The sequence below is a fragment of the Mauremys reevesii genome, linkage group 2 (assembly GCF_016161935.1).
Source record: "Mauremys reevesii isolate NIE-2019 linkage group 2, ASM1616193v1, whole genome shotgun sequence".
NCBI lineage: Eukaryota > Metazoa > Chordata > Testudines > Geoemydidae > Mauremys > Mauremys reevesii.
In genome coordinates, this window is record NC_052624.1 from 58,666,046 (window position 1) to 58,680,950 (window position 14,905).

Consider the following 14,905-nt stretch of genomic DNA (forward strand, 5'->3'; position numbering starts at 1 on the left):
GTATTTAGGAATCACATAGCAGCCATGTTGGCTTAGTAGAAAGACCACTCTGTGACCGTAGGCAAATAATTTAATAGTTGTGCCTCAGTTTCCCTGAGAATGATACTTAATCTCCTTTTTTTAAAAGAAAAACACTTGGAGAGTGAAAGATGAAAAGTGCTAGAGATGTGCTAACTACATAGTGGTGGGAGTAGACCCAGACATAAGAGAATATTTCATATTCGTCTTGTCTCCCCATTTAGATTTCAACGGAAGTGGTTGAAAATATAAGAACTGTGGCTTCATTAAGTAGTGAAGATGCATTCTATGAGAGATATAATGCAAGTCTGAATGATCCATACAGGTAGGATTTGCTCTCAAACAATTCTGTTTTTTAAAAGCAATGAATACATATTTTCTTAATTTAAAACAACTCAAGATTTAGTCATATTACATTAATTTGCAGACTAAAATGTTAAACACATGAATGATTTGAAAAGATTTTGGCAGGGTAAAATGTATTTACTCAGTTTCTTTAAAATACATTCTTAGATGCTATTGTGTGTGATGTAATATTTCTGTGAGAGAGAGAATGTAATGACCTGGTATAAATTTTTTGTTAACATGAATATGGGATGTTTACTTCTTCACAAGTACTGCAGCAGAATGAGTTTCATAGGTCACGTGGCAAAGACTTTATATTACATAACGTCACCGTGTATTATGATTTGTACTGAGTAAGGACTTGCCGGTCTTGAAATAAGGTGCATTTCTTTTCCCCCTGTGACCTTTTCAGTCACACTCTACAAGCTAACCACTGCAGGGTCTAATTTCTAATATCCAAATATGTCCAACATTTTCCTAGTCTCCATTTTATTTAAATGAAATGATCTACCATCCATTTTGTTTCTTTCCTCTTAAGTATGTTTTAAGGAAAAGCAGGGATTGAAAATGATAGTCCGCTGCCAATGACAGTTTTATGATTCAATATTCGATAAACCATCATCAGTATGAGGGGAAAAAATCTATATTTCACTGGAGAAATGCAGTTTTCAGCTTTAGCACTTGTCTCTAGTCCTGACAGGTCATTGTATCACAATATTATGATTTATAGTGAAACTATTTTGGAAAACATTTTAACAATATATGATCACTAGAGATGAGTGAATATCTGAATTTCTATCCTGTGGGAAATTCTAATATTTCAAACTCTGTTTTGCCCTGAAGTGGGACAAAATGTGAAAATATATCACATTTTTTCACAGAAAAAGTTTTTTTAGAAAAATTTCTAAATGGCAAATGTAGAAATGGCAAATCATTCCATTTTTGTATTTTTTCTCCAAACAAAATATTTATATTTCCAAATATTTGAAATATTAATTTTTTCTTTTGTTTAACTGATCTGAAAATTTTTGTTTCTATCTAGTTCAACATTAAACTGCATTTCCCTGTTTTGGAACATTGCCTCTCTTATGGGCCGGGCTCCCTAGTTGGATTACATCTCCCATGATGCAGTGTGGTCTCCCCTCTGACTGAGTGGCATAATGCATTATGGGAGTCACATGGCTGTGGGTGCAAAGCAGAAATATTTTAATTCAGGTCAAACCAACCCAGAATAAAATATTTTGTTACTTTTCTCTCAATGGAAAATTTCAAATGTTCAGAAATTGCATTTTCTCTTGAAAAATCATTTTGTCAGAACTAGGACCAGATTCTTTGTCACAGCAAGATCTGCACATAATTAAGGTGGTCCAGTTTTACCATCCCACACAACAACATTGGTCACCATTTATAAGTTACCAGTGTAAAGTGGGCTCTGAGTTGTTACTTTTCCCCCTCTTGCACTCAGAATAGGCAATATCTGCAGTGCTTCAGTTATGCTGTGTTGTAGACATTGACTTTTCTATGGTGACCACTACATTTATCCAAATTCTCCAAAAATTCAAGCATTCAAAGATCATAAGAGACTTATCGAAATTATCAATTTGTTTTGTGTCAGATTGCTTTGGTCATCCATAAAAATTTATTCTGGAAACCAGCATTCAAGTATTAAAATGTTTTGAGTATTAAAGGTAATTTTATCATAAGGTTCTATCCAACAAACAGCTAGTTGGAATGAAGGGATCTCATTTGCCATAAGTTCTCTCCAGAGGCACCTTCATGGAGGCCCTAGCATGCAGCTTTATTAATTATTATTATGTATTATTTCAGTGAGTGAGGTATAGGTTTTGCCATCCCTAATCCAAAGGTCTGACCTTCTCCCAGCCAGTCTCTGCTCTTGGCATTTCATGACAATTTTTTCCTTTAACATAAATCTTTTCTTTTATCAGGGACTCTCGAACAAAAGCCCCCCTATATGGACTTACCTATGGAATAGCCCTATGTGCAATCTTCTTTCTTCAGGCAGCAATCTTCAGATTCGGGGGATGGCTCATTGCTAATTGTTATGCAAACTTTGAAAATGTATTTATGTGAGTACACATCAGTCCAAAGGCAGTGATTTCAACACATGGTAATTGTGTATAGTCTAGTTACTGAGGCAATAGTGCAAGAGGTCCAGCAGTTTAGAATCTGTTCAGGAGCTCAATTCAGGCAGAAGGGTTATTTCTGGGAGAGGAACATTGAAACAGGTCTGTTGGCATGTACAGAGCCTGTCTCAGTTTATTTACTATGGAGAAACTTTTACTGCTGACACTTCATTGCAGACAATGAGCTTTGTGAAATGCTTCTGCGGGGAGAAATTACATACCATTAGTCACCCATACAAATATTTGAAGCTTTAAACCTCTGTTTCTAATCCTTTGTGTGTAATTTTTCTAAGCCATAAAGTTCTAAAACAGTCACAATTCTCAGATTTATAGATAGTGTTAAGTCTGTTTGTTTTAACTAAGGAAAACAATATTTGTAATTTATTAACAATAAAAAGTCTCTTTAGATGAACTGAAAGATGTTTTGTGTTTGGTTTTCAGAGTCTTTTTTTCAGTTCTATCTGGTGTTACACATGTTGGGCTGTCCACTTCTTTGGCACCAGATTTCGGCAAAGCTAAAGTTTCTGCCCAACGAATCTTTCAGCTTTTGGATCGGAAACCCTTAATTGACAACTATAGTGAAGAGGGTACAAAACTGGTAAGGCCATTCAGAAAGTCCTTGAAACGAACAAACCTGGAGGTACTGCATTGTCCTTAATTGTATTAATCTTGTTAAATTGCCTTTTGCAATATCACAGAAGACAGGACCAGACAGGTAGGGTAAAATTTGACAGCAATAACTTAATAATTTTATATTTGCCCAGTGCCATTTAACACCTTTTTGCTTGAGAAATTAACAGAATACTTTTAAGTGCGGTTCTGTTCTAAAAAATGACTGGAAGAATGACATTGCATTCACCTGTTCTGTTCATTGGGTGTATTCTGAGGCCTTGTCTACACTACCGGGAAAAATCGACCTAAGTTACGCTACTCCAGCTACATGAATAATGTAACTGGGTTTGATGTAGCTTAGGTCAACTTACCACAGTGTCTTCATTGTGCTGTGTTGACAGGAGATGCTCTCCCATCGACTTACCTTACTCTTCTCATTCCGGTGGAGTACCAGAGTTGATCAGAGAGCACTCTGCTATCGACACCTGCTGAATCAATTGCAGCAGTGTCAATCTCCCTGGTAGTGAAGACAAGCCCAGAGTTAAACTGCTTTCTTTAGCAACACAAGTGTGTTTTCACTGCTTTTTACTCCTGTAAACTATGCAGCTGAGGGGGAGAGTGAGTTAGATTCTATTCCTTCTTGTGCATCATCAGCAGACTTGTTTGCTAAGTTCCAGTCAGTTACATCTGTGTAACAGAGAGTCAAGGTGGGTGAGTTACTATCTTTCATTGGACCAAATTCTATTGGTGAGAGAGACAAGCTGTCGAGCTTACACAGAGCTCTTCGTCAGTTCTGTATAAGCTCAAAAGCTTCTCTCTCTCACCAACAGAAGTTGGTCCAATAAAAGATATTACTTCACCTACGTTGACTTTCTAATATCTTGCTACGGATGCGGCTGTAACAACACTGCACACAACATTTGAGTAACCTCATTCAAGTCTAAGGGGTTGCACAAGTATTAATGAAGACGTAATTTGGCCTGCAGAACCTTTTGTTCCTGGTGATTATACATGAGGTGGAAAGAATCCAGCTTGTCTCTCAAAGTCCAGTGTTGACAGTTAGAAACTATCTTTGTATTTGTAAACTGAACAGATTTCATATTGTCTCTCAGTGCTTTCCATAAATGCTTTTACAAGCAGAACCAGCCTTTCAGAAACTTGAAATTGCTTTAGAATTCTAGCTTTTGGATAGTGGCCTCGATTCAGAAAAGGACTCAGGCACATACTGTAAGCATGCCAGTAACTCATGGGCACAACTTTAAGTCACACATGTGCTTGACTACTTTCCTGAATCAGCTCCACATGCCCAGTCTGCTAATGCTCCAGGGGAAATATCTTCTTGTGGAGAAAGACGTTAATTGAAAGTGAAACCACTCTGGGCCAAATCCTGATGCCAGTGAAGCAGCTGCCTTTGACTTCAGTGAAGCTAAGATTTGGCCCAAAGAATTTAAACCTTGAAAGTCCAGTTCTCTAGGTGCTGTAAGAGCCCATTGTACTGACAGTGCTGGTATTGTGGTCCTGGAGCTGTCCCATCCCCCAGGCATCAGAGGAGGCTCCCACAGTCTCTCCTAACATCGCCTTCACTCACTCTTGTCTTCAAGTCTTCCTCCTTGCTACCTCATACTCAGAGCTCCCTTCCTACATAAAAGAGACTACCCTTTCCTTATTCAAACCTACACTTAAAACATAGTTGTCCTTGAAAACTATGAATAATCCACCAAAGTAAAAATGTTTAACCCAATCTGAGATCTGATGTTCACCTTGTACTATGTTCATCCTGTGTACTGTGTGTTGAAATTACACTATTAGAGAGTGAACTCCCAGGGGCAGGAACCAGGGGCGGCTCTAGGATTTGCGCCGCCCCAAGCAGGGCGGCACGCCGCGGGGGGTGCTCTGGCAGTCGCCGGTCCCGCAGCTCTGGTGGACCTCCTGCAGGCACGCCTGTGGATGCTCCACCAAAGCTGCGGGACCAGCGGACCCTCCGCAGGCAAGTCTGCGGGAGGTCCACCAGAGCCGCCTGCCACCCTCCTGCGGGACGCCGCCCCAAGCGCACGCTTGGCGTGCTGGGGTCTGGAGCCGGCCCTGGCAGGAACTATGTTTTCCACACACAATGATAGTGTCTGGATTATATGCAAGGATGACATAAAAGAGAGGTGTTAGGGTTGTTTACTTACCTAAAGTAATGATAGTCCTTGTGAACCAGGCTGAAAAGGAATGATATAAATGAGAGAGAGATGCAGAAAAGGACCACTCAAGAAGGAGTTGCTCTACACAGAAGATACCAATCCAATGTCACTGCATATTTAAGCAATAATAAACTGACAAAAATGCTCTGGGTTTGATAATACTATGCCATTTCCAACTGACTAGTCAACGCCTTTGTTTAAATGACCATACTGAGTTGTGTTTGATGCTTCTGTACAAGATAGACCGGTCTTCTGTCATACATTTATATTTTCTACCGTTTCCAGACTCAGTTTGATGGTGACATTGAATTCAGGGACATCCACTTTGTATACCCTACAAGACCAGAAGCTCAAGTTTTGCAAGGACTCAGCGTGAAGGTTAATAAAGGACAGACGCTAGCCTTGGTGGGGAGCAGTGGTTGTGGCAAAAGCACATCCATTCAGCTGCTGGAGAGATTTTATGACCCTATGGCAGGACAAGTGGTAAGAAGAGATTTGTAAAGCTGTTAATGCTTAGAGCTAATAGAACTGTTCTTCAAAGTATTTTACAAACATTAAATCATCTGCACAACGCCCCTTTGAGGTGGAGAAGTATTGTTACAGGTCCAGGTACTGCAGAGAAGACTTGGGACTTGCTTAAGGTAGAGCTGGGAGTAGAATTTTGGATCTTCTGACTCCCTGTCCTGGCTTTAGATCACTAGATTGCATCTCTTTGTTGATTTGATATATTGGAGGGGGCATTAGAATATACTTCCCATAATGTAACTCTTGTCACTAGTCCTCTAGTCATGTTAACATGACACAATTTGAGGTCTAATTAATCACTTGATGAGACTTTTGATGCAAGTCCTATTAATGATGATGGGAGCTCCGAGAACAGTAGCCTAGAGATGGTGAGTCAAAGGATGTTTGAAAAAATGCCCAAAGATGTGGATTCTTATTGGAGCTCTTCAACCATCTCGGTCTAAGAAGCTCATAAACAGACTTTCTCAGTAAAGATGCAAAAAGAACAGAAGTACTTGTGGCACCTTAGAGACTAACAAATTTATTTCAGCATAAGCTTTCATGGGCTACAGCTCACTTCTTCGGATGCATAGAATGGAACACACAGACAGGAGATATTTATACATACAGAGAACATGAAAAGGTGGAAGTATGCACACCAACTGAAAGAGTCCAATCAATTGAGATGAGCTATCATCAGCAGGAGAAAAAAACCTTTGAAGTGATAATTGAGATGACCCATAGAAGATATGAGGAGAACTTAAAGGGAAATAGATTCAATTAGTGTAATGACCCAACCATTCCCAGTCTCTGTTTAAACCTAAGTTAATCATATCTAATTTGCATATTAATTCGAGTTCAGCAGTCTCTCTTTGGAGTCTGTTTTTGAAGTTTTTTGTTGCAAAATTGCCACCTTCAAGTCTGTCACTGAGTGGTTAGAGAGGTTGAAGTGTTCTCCCACTGTTTTTTGAATGTTTCTTTTGCGTAGAGATTGTCCGGTTTGGCCAATGTATATGGCAGAGGGGCATTGCTGGCACATGATGGCATATATCACATTGGTAGATGCGCAGGTGAACGAGCCCCTGATGGCGTGGCTGATGTGATTAGGTCCTATGATGGTGTCACTTGAATAGATATGTGGACAGAGCTGGCATTGGGCTTTGTTGCATGGATAGGTTCCTGGGTTAGTGTTTATGTTGTATGGTGTGCGGTTGCTGGTGAGTATTTGCTTCAGGTTGGGAGGCTGTCTGTAAGCGAGGACTGGCCTGTCTCTCTGTCTACTCTGAAATCAGTAAATTCTGTGGGCACATCTCATTATAGATTGGCAATACCACATCTATTACAGAAGCTAGCAGAGCAGACATCCACAAAAAATACTTCTGAGAAGAAAAGGTTATCTGAACTTCTTTTGAATTTTCAGAGTTTTGGTTCCGTTCAATTTTAGATGAAAGATCTGATCATCTATTATTTGATCAGAAGTGGTTCACTGACCACTTTACTTTTACTGTAACTCTAACACAGGGCAGAGAATTTTTACAGATTGGTGTTTCACATTTACGTTGTATGCCTGAGGAGGAGTATTGCATTCTGCAGGGAATGATTTTTCCCTTTTTCTGTTTCTAGTTTGCAGATGGGTTAGATACAAAGTCTTTGCACTTGCAATGGTTAAGGTCCAAATTGGGTATTGTGTCCCAGGAGCCTATTTTGTTTGACTGCAACATTGCTGAAAATATCCAGTATGGAGACAACAGTAGGGTTGTCAGTCAGGAGGAAGTTGAAGAGGCAGCTAAAGCAGCAAATATTCACACCTTCATAGAAAATCTCCCAGAGGTAAATGACAATGTCTTTCAATTCTCAGTGTGGGGTAAATATTCACTGTGACCTATCTAAGCAACTCCCATTACTGCAAAACAATTTGCTTTTTGTGTTGTTGTTTTTTTTAAAGCTTATTTTCTTGTGGATACAATTCTCAGAGGAAAATAGTAAGCTGATGTTTAAAAATGTAACTTGCAATATGTATTAACACAGACGCAGTCATAATTAGCTAATTCAAATGCAAAATCTGAGCTCCAGTTTTCTTGTTCTCCTCTACCACAGTGATGTTATATAACAACTATTAAGGAGACATTTGATTCTAAACCTTTACTTTCATTTCCTCATAAACTTTGCCAATTCTTTTTCCTTTTTTGTCTGAAACTTTCTCCAGTTTTAGTCTTATCCGAAAGGTAAAATATTTCAAGTACATTTTAACCTTTATGACAGGTTTCAGAGTAGCAGCCGTGTTAGTCTGTATCCGCAAAAAGAACAGGAGTACTTGTGGCACCTTAAAGACTAAAAAATTTATTTTAGCACGAGCTTTCGTGAGCTGCAGCTCACTTCTTCGGATGCATAGAATGGAACACACAGACAGGGGAAATTTATACATACAGAGAACATGAAAAGGTGGAAGTATGCATACCAACAGGAAGAGTCTAATCAATTGTGATGAGCTATCATTAGCAGGTTTGAAAAAAACTTTTTGAAGTGATAATTAAGATGGCCCATAGAAGGTGTGAGGAGAACTTAACATAGGGAAATAGATTCAATTGGTGTAATGACCCAACCATTCCCAGTCTTTGTTTAGGCCACAGTTAATAGTATCTAGTTTGCATATTAATTCAAGTTCAGCAGTTTCTCTTTGGAGTCTGTTTTTGAAGTTTTTTTGTTGCAAAATTGCCACCTTCAAGTCTGTCACTGAGTGGTTAGAGAGGTTGAAGTGTTCTCCCACTGGTTTTTGAATGTTATGATTCCTGATGTCAGATTTGTGTCCATTTATTCTTTTGCGTAGAGACTGTCCAGTTTGGCCAATGTACATGGCAGAGGGGCATTGCTGGCACATGCTGTCGTCATCATGAATAGGTCGGAATATGAACAAGAGGCTGCCAGGCAGCTCTCTAACTCCACATTCTACAAGCCATTACCCTCTGATCCCACTGATGATTACCAAAAGAAACTACACCATCTGCTCAAAAAACTCCCTGAGAAAGCACAGGAACAGATCTATACAGACACATGCCTGGAACCCCGACCAGGTGTATTCTATTTGCTACCCAAGATCCATAAACCTGGAAATCCTGGACGCCCCATCATCTCAAGCATTGGTACCTTAACAGCAGGATTGTCTGGCTATGTGGACTCTCTCCTCAGGCCCTATGCTACCAGCACTCCCAGCTATCTTCGAGACACTACTGACTTCCTGAGGAAACTACAATCCATCAGTGATCTTCCAGAAAACACCATTCTGGCCACTATGGATGTGGAAGCCCTCTACACTAACATTCCACACAAAGATGGACTACAAGCCATCAGGAACAGTATCCCCGATAATATCACGGCTAACCTGGTGGCTGAACTTTGTGATTTTGTCCTCACCCACAACTATTTCACATTTGGGGACAATATATATCTTCAAGTCAGTGGCACTGCTATGGGTACCCGCATGGCCCCTCAGTATGCCAACATCTTTATGGCTGACTTAGAACAACGCTTCCTTAACTCTCGTTCCCTAACGCCCCTACTCTACTTGCGCTACATTGATGATATCTTCATCATCTGGACTCATGGAAAAGAAGCCCTCGAGGAATTCCACCGTGATTTTAACAATTTCCATCCCACCATCAACCTCAGCCTAGACCAATCCACACAAGCGGTCCATTTCCTAGACACTACTGTGCTAATAAACGATGGTCACATAAATACCACCCTATACCGGAAACCCACTGACCGCTATACTTAGTTACATGCCTCCAGCTTCCATCCCGGACACACCACACGATCCATTGTCTACAGCCAAGCTCTAAGATACAAGCGTATTTGCTCCAATCCCTCAGACAGAGATAAACACCTACAAGATCTCTATCAAGCATTCTTAAACCTACAATACCCACCTGCTGAAGTGAAAAAACAGACTGACAGAGCCAGAAGAGTACCCAGAAGCCACCTACTACAGGACAGGCCTAAAAAAGAAAATAACAGAACACCACTAGCCATCACCTACAGCCACCAACTAAAACCTCTCCAGCGCATCATCAAAGATTTACAACCTATCCTTAAAGATGATCCCTCACTCTCACAGATCTTGGGAGACAGGCCAGTCCTCGCTTATAGACAGCCTCCCAACCTGAAGCAAATACTCACCAGCAACCGCACACCATACAACATAAACACTAACCCAGGAACCTATCCTTGCAACAAAGCTCGATTCCAGCTCTGTCCACATATCCATTCAAGTGACACCATCATAGGACCTAATCACATCAGACACGCCATCAGGGGCTCGTACACCTGCACATCTACCAACGTGATATATGCCATCATGTGCCAGCAATGCCCCTCTGCCATGTATATTGGCCAAACTGGACAGTCTCTACGCAAAAGAATAAATGGACACAAATCTGACATCAGGATTCAGAGTAGCAGCCGTGTTAGTCTGTATCCGCAAAAAGAACAGGAGTACTTGTGGCACCTTAAAGACTAACAAATTTATTTTAGCATGAGCTTTCGTGAGCTGCAGCTCACTTCTTCGGATGCATAGAATGGAACACACAGACAGGGGAAATTTATACATACAGAGAACATGAAAAGGTGGAAGTATGCATACCAACAGGCAGAGTCTAATCAATTGAGATGAGCTATCGTTAGCAGGAGGGAAAAAAAACTTTTTGAAGTGATAATTAAGATGGCCCATAGAAGGTGTGAGGAGAACTTAACATAGGGAAATAGATTCAATTGGTGTAATGACCCAACCATTCCCAGTCTTTGTTTAGGCCACAGTTAATAGTATCTAGTTTGCATATTAATTCAAGTTCAGCAGTTTCTCTTTGGAGTCTGTTTATGAAGTTTTTTTGTTGCAAAATTGCCACCTTCAAGTCTGTCACTGAGTGGTTAGAGAGGTTGAAGTGTTCTCCCACTGGTTTTTGAATGTTATGATTCCTGATGTCAGATTTGTGTCCATTTATTCTTTTGCGTAGAGACTGTCCAGTTTGGCCAATGTACATGGCAGAGGGGCATTGCTGGCACATGATGGCATATATCACGTTGGTAGATGTGCAGGTGTATGAGCCCCTGATGGCGTGTCTGATGTGATTAGGTCCTATGATGGTGTCACTTGAATGGATATGTGGACAGAGCTGGCATCGGGCTTTGTTGCAAGGATAGGTTCCTGGGTTAGTGTTTATGTTGTATGGTGTGCGGTTGCTGGTGAGTATTTGCTTCAGGTTGGGAGGCTGTCTATAAGCGAGGACTGGCCTGTCTCCCAAGATCTGTGAGAGTGAGGGATCATCTTTAAGGATAGGTTGTAAATCTTTGATTATGCGCTGGAGAGGTTTTAGTTGGGGGCTGTAGGTGATGGCTAGTGGTGTTCTGTTATTTTCTTTTTTAGGCCTGTCCTGTAGTAGGTGGTTTCTGGGTACTCTTCTGGCTCTGTCAATCTGTTTTTTCACTTCAGCAGGTGGGTATTGTAGGTTTAAGAATGCTTGATAGAGATCTTGTAGGTGTTTATCTCTGTCTGAGGGATTGGAGCAAATACAGTTGTATCTTAGAGCTTGGCTGTAGACAATGGATCGTGTGGTGTGTCCGGGATGGAAGCTGGAGGCATGTAAGTAAGTATAGCGGTTAGTGGGTTTCCGGTATAGGGTGGTATTTATGTGACCATCGTTTATTAGCACAGTAGTGTCTAGGAAATGGACCGCTTGTGTGGATTGGTCTAGGCTGAGGTTGATGGTGGGATGGAAATTGTTAAAATCACGGTGGAATTCCTCGAGGGCTTCTTTTCCATGAGTCCAGATGATGAAGATATCATCAATGTAGCGCAAGTAGAGTAGGGGCGTTAGGGAACGAGAGTTAAGGAAGCGTTGTTCTAAGTCAGCCATAAAGATGTTGGCATACTGAGGGGCCATGCGGGTACCCATAGCAGTGCCACTGACTTGAAGATATATATTGTCCCCAAATGTGAAATAGTTGTGGGTGAGGACAAAATCACAAAGTTCAGCCACCAGGTTAGCCGTGATATTATCGGGATACTGTTCCTGATGGCTTGTAGTCCATCTTTGTGTGGAATGTTAGTGTAGAGGGCTTCCACATCCATAGTGGCCAGAATGGTGTTTTCTGGAAGATCACTGATGGATTGTAGTTTCCTCAGGAAGTCAGTAGTGTCTCGAAGATAGCTGGGAGTGCTGGTAGCATAGGGCCTGAGGAGAGAGTCCACATAGCCAGACAATCCTGCTGTTAAGGTACCAATGCTTGAGATGATGGGGCGTCCAGGATTTCCAGGTTTATGGATCTTGGGTAGCAAATAGAATACACCTGGTCGGGGTTCCAGGCATGTGTCTGTATAGATCTGTTCCTGTGCTTTCTCAGGGAGTTTTTTGAGCAGATGGTGTAGTTTCTTTTGGTAATCATCAGTGGGATCAGAGGGTAATGGCTTGTAGAATGTGGAGTTAGAGAGCTGCCTGGCAGCCTCTTGTTCATATTCCGACCTATTCATGATGACGACAGCATGTGCCAGCAATGCCCCTCTGCCATGTACATTGGCCAAACTGGACAGTCTCTACGCAAAAGAATAAATGGACACAAATCTGACATCGGGAATCATAACATTCAAAAACCAGTGGGAGAACACTTCAACCTCTCTAACCACTCAGTGACAAACTTGAAGGTGGCAATTTTGCAACAAAAAAACTTCAAAAACAGACTCCAAAGAGAAACTGCTGGACTTGAATTAATATGCAAACTAGATACTATTAACTGTGGCCTAAACAAAGACTGGGAATGGTTGGGTCATTACACCAATTGAATCTATTTCCCTATGTTAAGTTCTCCTCACACCTTCTATAGGCCATCTTAATTATCACTTCAAAAAGTTTTTTTTCCTCCTGCTAACGATAGCTCATCTCAATTGATTAGACTCTGCCTGTTGGTATGCATACTTCCACTTTTTCATGTTCTCTGTATGTATAAATTTCCCCTGTCTGTGTGTTCCATTCTATGCATCCGAAGAAGTGAGCTGCAACTCACGAAAGCTCATGATAAAATAAATTCATTAGTCTTTAAGGTGCCACAAGTACTCCTGTTCTTTTAACCTTTATGTTCTTCTTTGAGTGATTGCTCATATCAATTCCAGTTAGGTGTGTGTGCGCGCCGCATGCATAGAACTCGGAAACTTTTTCCCTAGCAGCTACCCGTCGGGCCATCTGGGGAGCCCCCTGGAGTGGTGCCGATATGGCGTTCTGTATAAGACCCTGCCGGCCCGACCCCCCTTCAGTTCTTTCTTACTGCCTGTGATGGTTGTTGGAACAGTAGTCTCTTGGTTTCTCAAGTGCTCCACTAATTCCTAGCTTATCACAATTGTTGTTAGTTAATTGTTAATAGTTAGTGTTAAGTGTTTTTCTCTGTAGTGTTAAGCATAGTTCAGTCATTGAGGGCAGTTTAGCTCTCATCAACTGCCCTGCGGGACCCTGGGGCATGCCGTCCCAGGGTTTCAAGCCTTGCAATTCTTGCAATAAGCCCATGCCTATTGGTGATCCCCACGACTCCTGCCTTAGGAGTCTGGGCAAGGGCCATCAGGCTGACAAGTGTAGAATCTGTAAGGGTTTCAAGCCATGGACAAGAAAAGAGAGGGAAATTCGACTCTAGCAACGCTTCATGGAGTCTGCATTGTGGCTCTCTCAAGACGTGGGCCCAAGCGCCTCGGTGCGCAGTGCTCCCCCAGAACTGCCGATTCAGGCACCACAGAAGATCCCATGCCCACCTTGGGACCGATGATCTCCCGGGCCCCAGAAACACCCACCTCGGCACCTTGCCGGAAAGAAGCAAGCCCTGGGAGGACCCATCGTTAGGGTTGAAGCAGTTGTTCCGGCCCCAACCGAGCAAAATGCCAGCTCAGCACAGGGTACCATTCAAGTGGAGGAGATTACATTGCCTTGCACTCCGGATACCTTCGAGGCCACTAGAGGGCTCATCGAAGTGACAGCCCCGGTACCCCTGGCCCCAGCACCGGCCCTAGCCTGAGTTCTGGTACCATCGAAGGGCAAGCTGGCAATGTTTGGACTGTCTGCCCCTAGACCAGCATCTCCATGCTGCTCAGGGTCCTGGCATCGTTCCGAGTCCTGGCACCACCCCAGGTACCAGTCTTACTCACGATACTGGTTAGACTCGCGGCACTGGTCTTGCAGCCCCGACCCTCGGAGCTGTTCCCGCTCAAGGTCACGGTTGACTGCTGGAACGTGGTCCCGTTCGAGGTCCGGGTCTCGCTCAGCGACCTTGCGGCACCATTTGGACTGTCTCCACATGGGACACTGATCCCCGAGTCGACTGTTGCCACGGCACCAGTCCCCGGCCCGCTGCCGCTCTCCATCATGGCACCGGTCACCCGAGCGGCACCGGTCACCCAAGCGGCACTGGTCACCAGTGTGGCACTGCTCTTCCTCGTGGCACTGCTTTTCATCACGATTAGCCTCACAGCACCGATCACCGCATGACCTTCCGTTACCCAGGGACTTAGTGCCCTCTTTACTCCACTCACGCACCACCCCTCCTTGGCTGTCACGGTCCCAATCCCCCTCCAGCAGGTCAGGGAGAGCTTCAGGGGCTTCAGACATTACCAAGTAAGGCCCGCAAAACCTCGGACAAGACCCCCCAGTGCCTAATTGGCAGCCTCAGTGGCAATTCTGGACCCTCTGGGCTTATCATCAGGCCTAAGGTGCCCCCCCAGGGGCCTGTCTGTTGTCACGCTCGGACACCCATCCTCCCGAGGCAACCCTCAGCCGCCCTCCCCCGGACCAACCCGTGGAGTCAGCACCCATGGTAGTGGTACCCCAGGGGCCCAAGAGGAGATACCTGCGGCTGACCAAGAAGCTGTTTCTGCCCCGGCTCTCCTGGTGGAGTCGTCTTCGTCCTCCCCTGATGAGGCCATGGCTGGCACATCCATGTTTGGTCCACCTCCAGTGGACTTTAAGATCCTCAAGAATTGCTTGGCGCATGGCCCTTAATATGAACCTCAAGCTGAGGAGGTTGTGGAGGAGGAGGACCCTATGGTGGACATTTTAGGCCCCAAAAGAC

At 43.0% G+C, this 14,905-nt stretch overlaps 1 protein-coding gene across 1 annotated transcript in view; it reads left to right on the top strand.

The window, feature by feature from the left end:
• LOC120398546 (ATP-dependent translocase ABCB1-like) overlaps positions 1-14,905 on the top strand; it is an 81,962-nt gene that overhangs the window by 60,460 nt on the left and 6,597 nt on the right. The window contains exons 23-27 of the mRNA XM_039526058.1: positions 243-343; positions 2,310-2,450; positions 2,949-3,105; positions 5,591-5,788; positions 7,433-7,639. Of these exons, the coding sequence (XP_039381992.1) occupies positions 243-343; positions 2,310-2,450; positions 2,949-3,105; positions 5,591-5,788; positions 7,433-7,639 (804 nt within the window). The remainder of the gene's footprint in view (positions 1-242; positions 344-2,309; positions 2,451-2,948; positions 3,106-5,590; positions 5,789-7,432; positions 7,640-14,905) is intronic.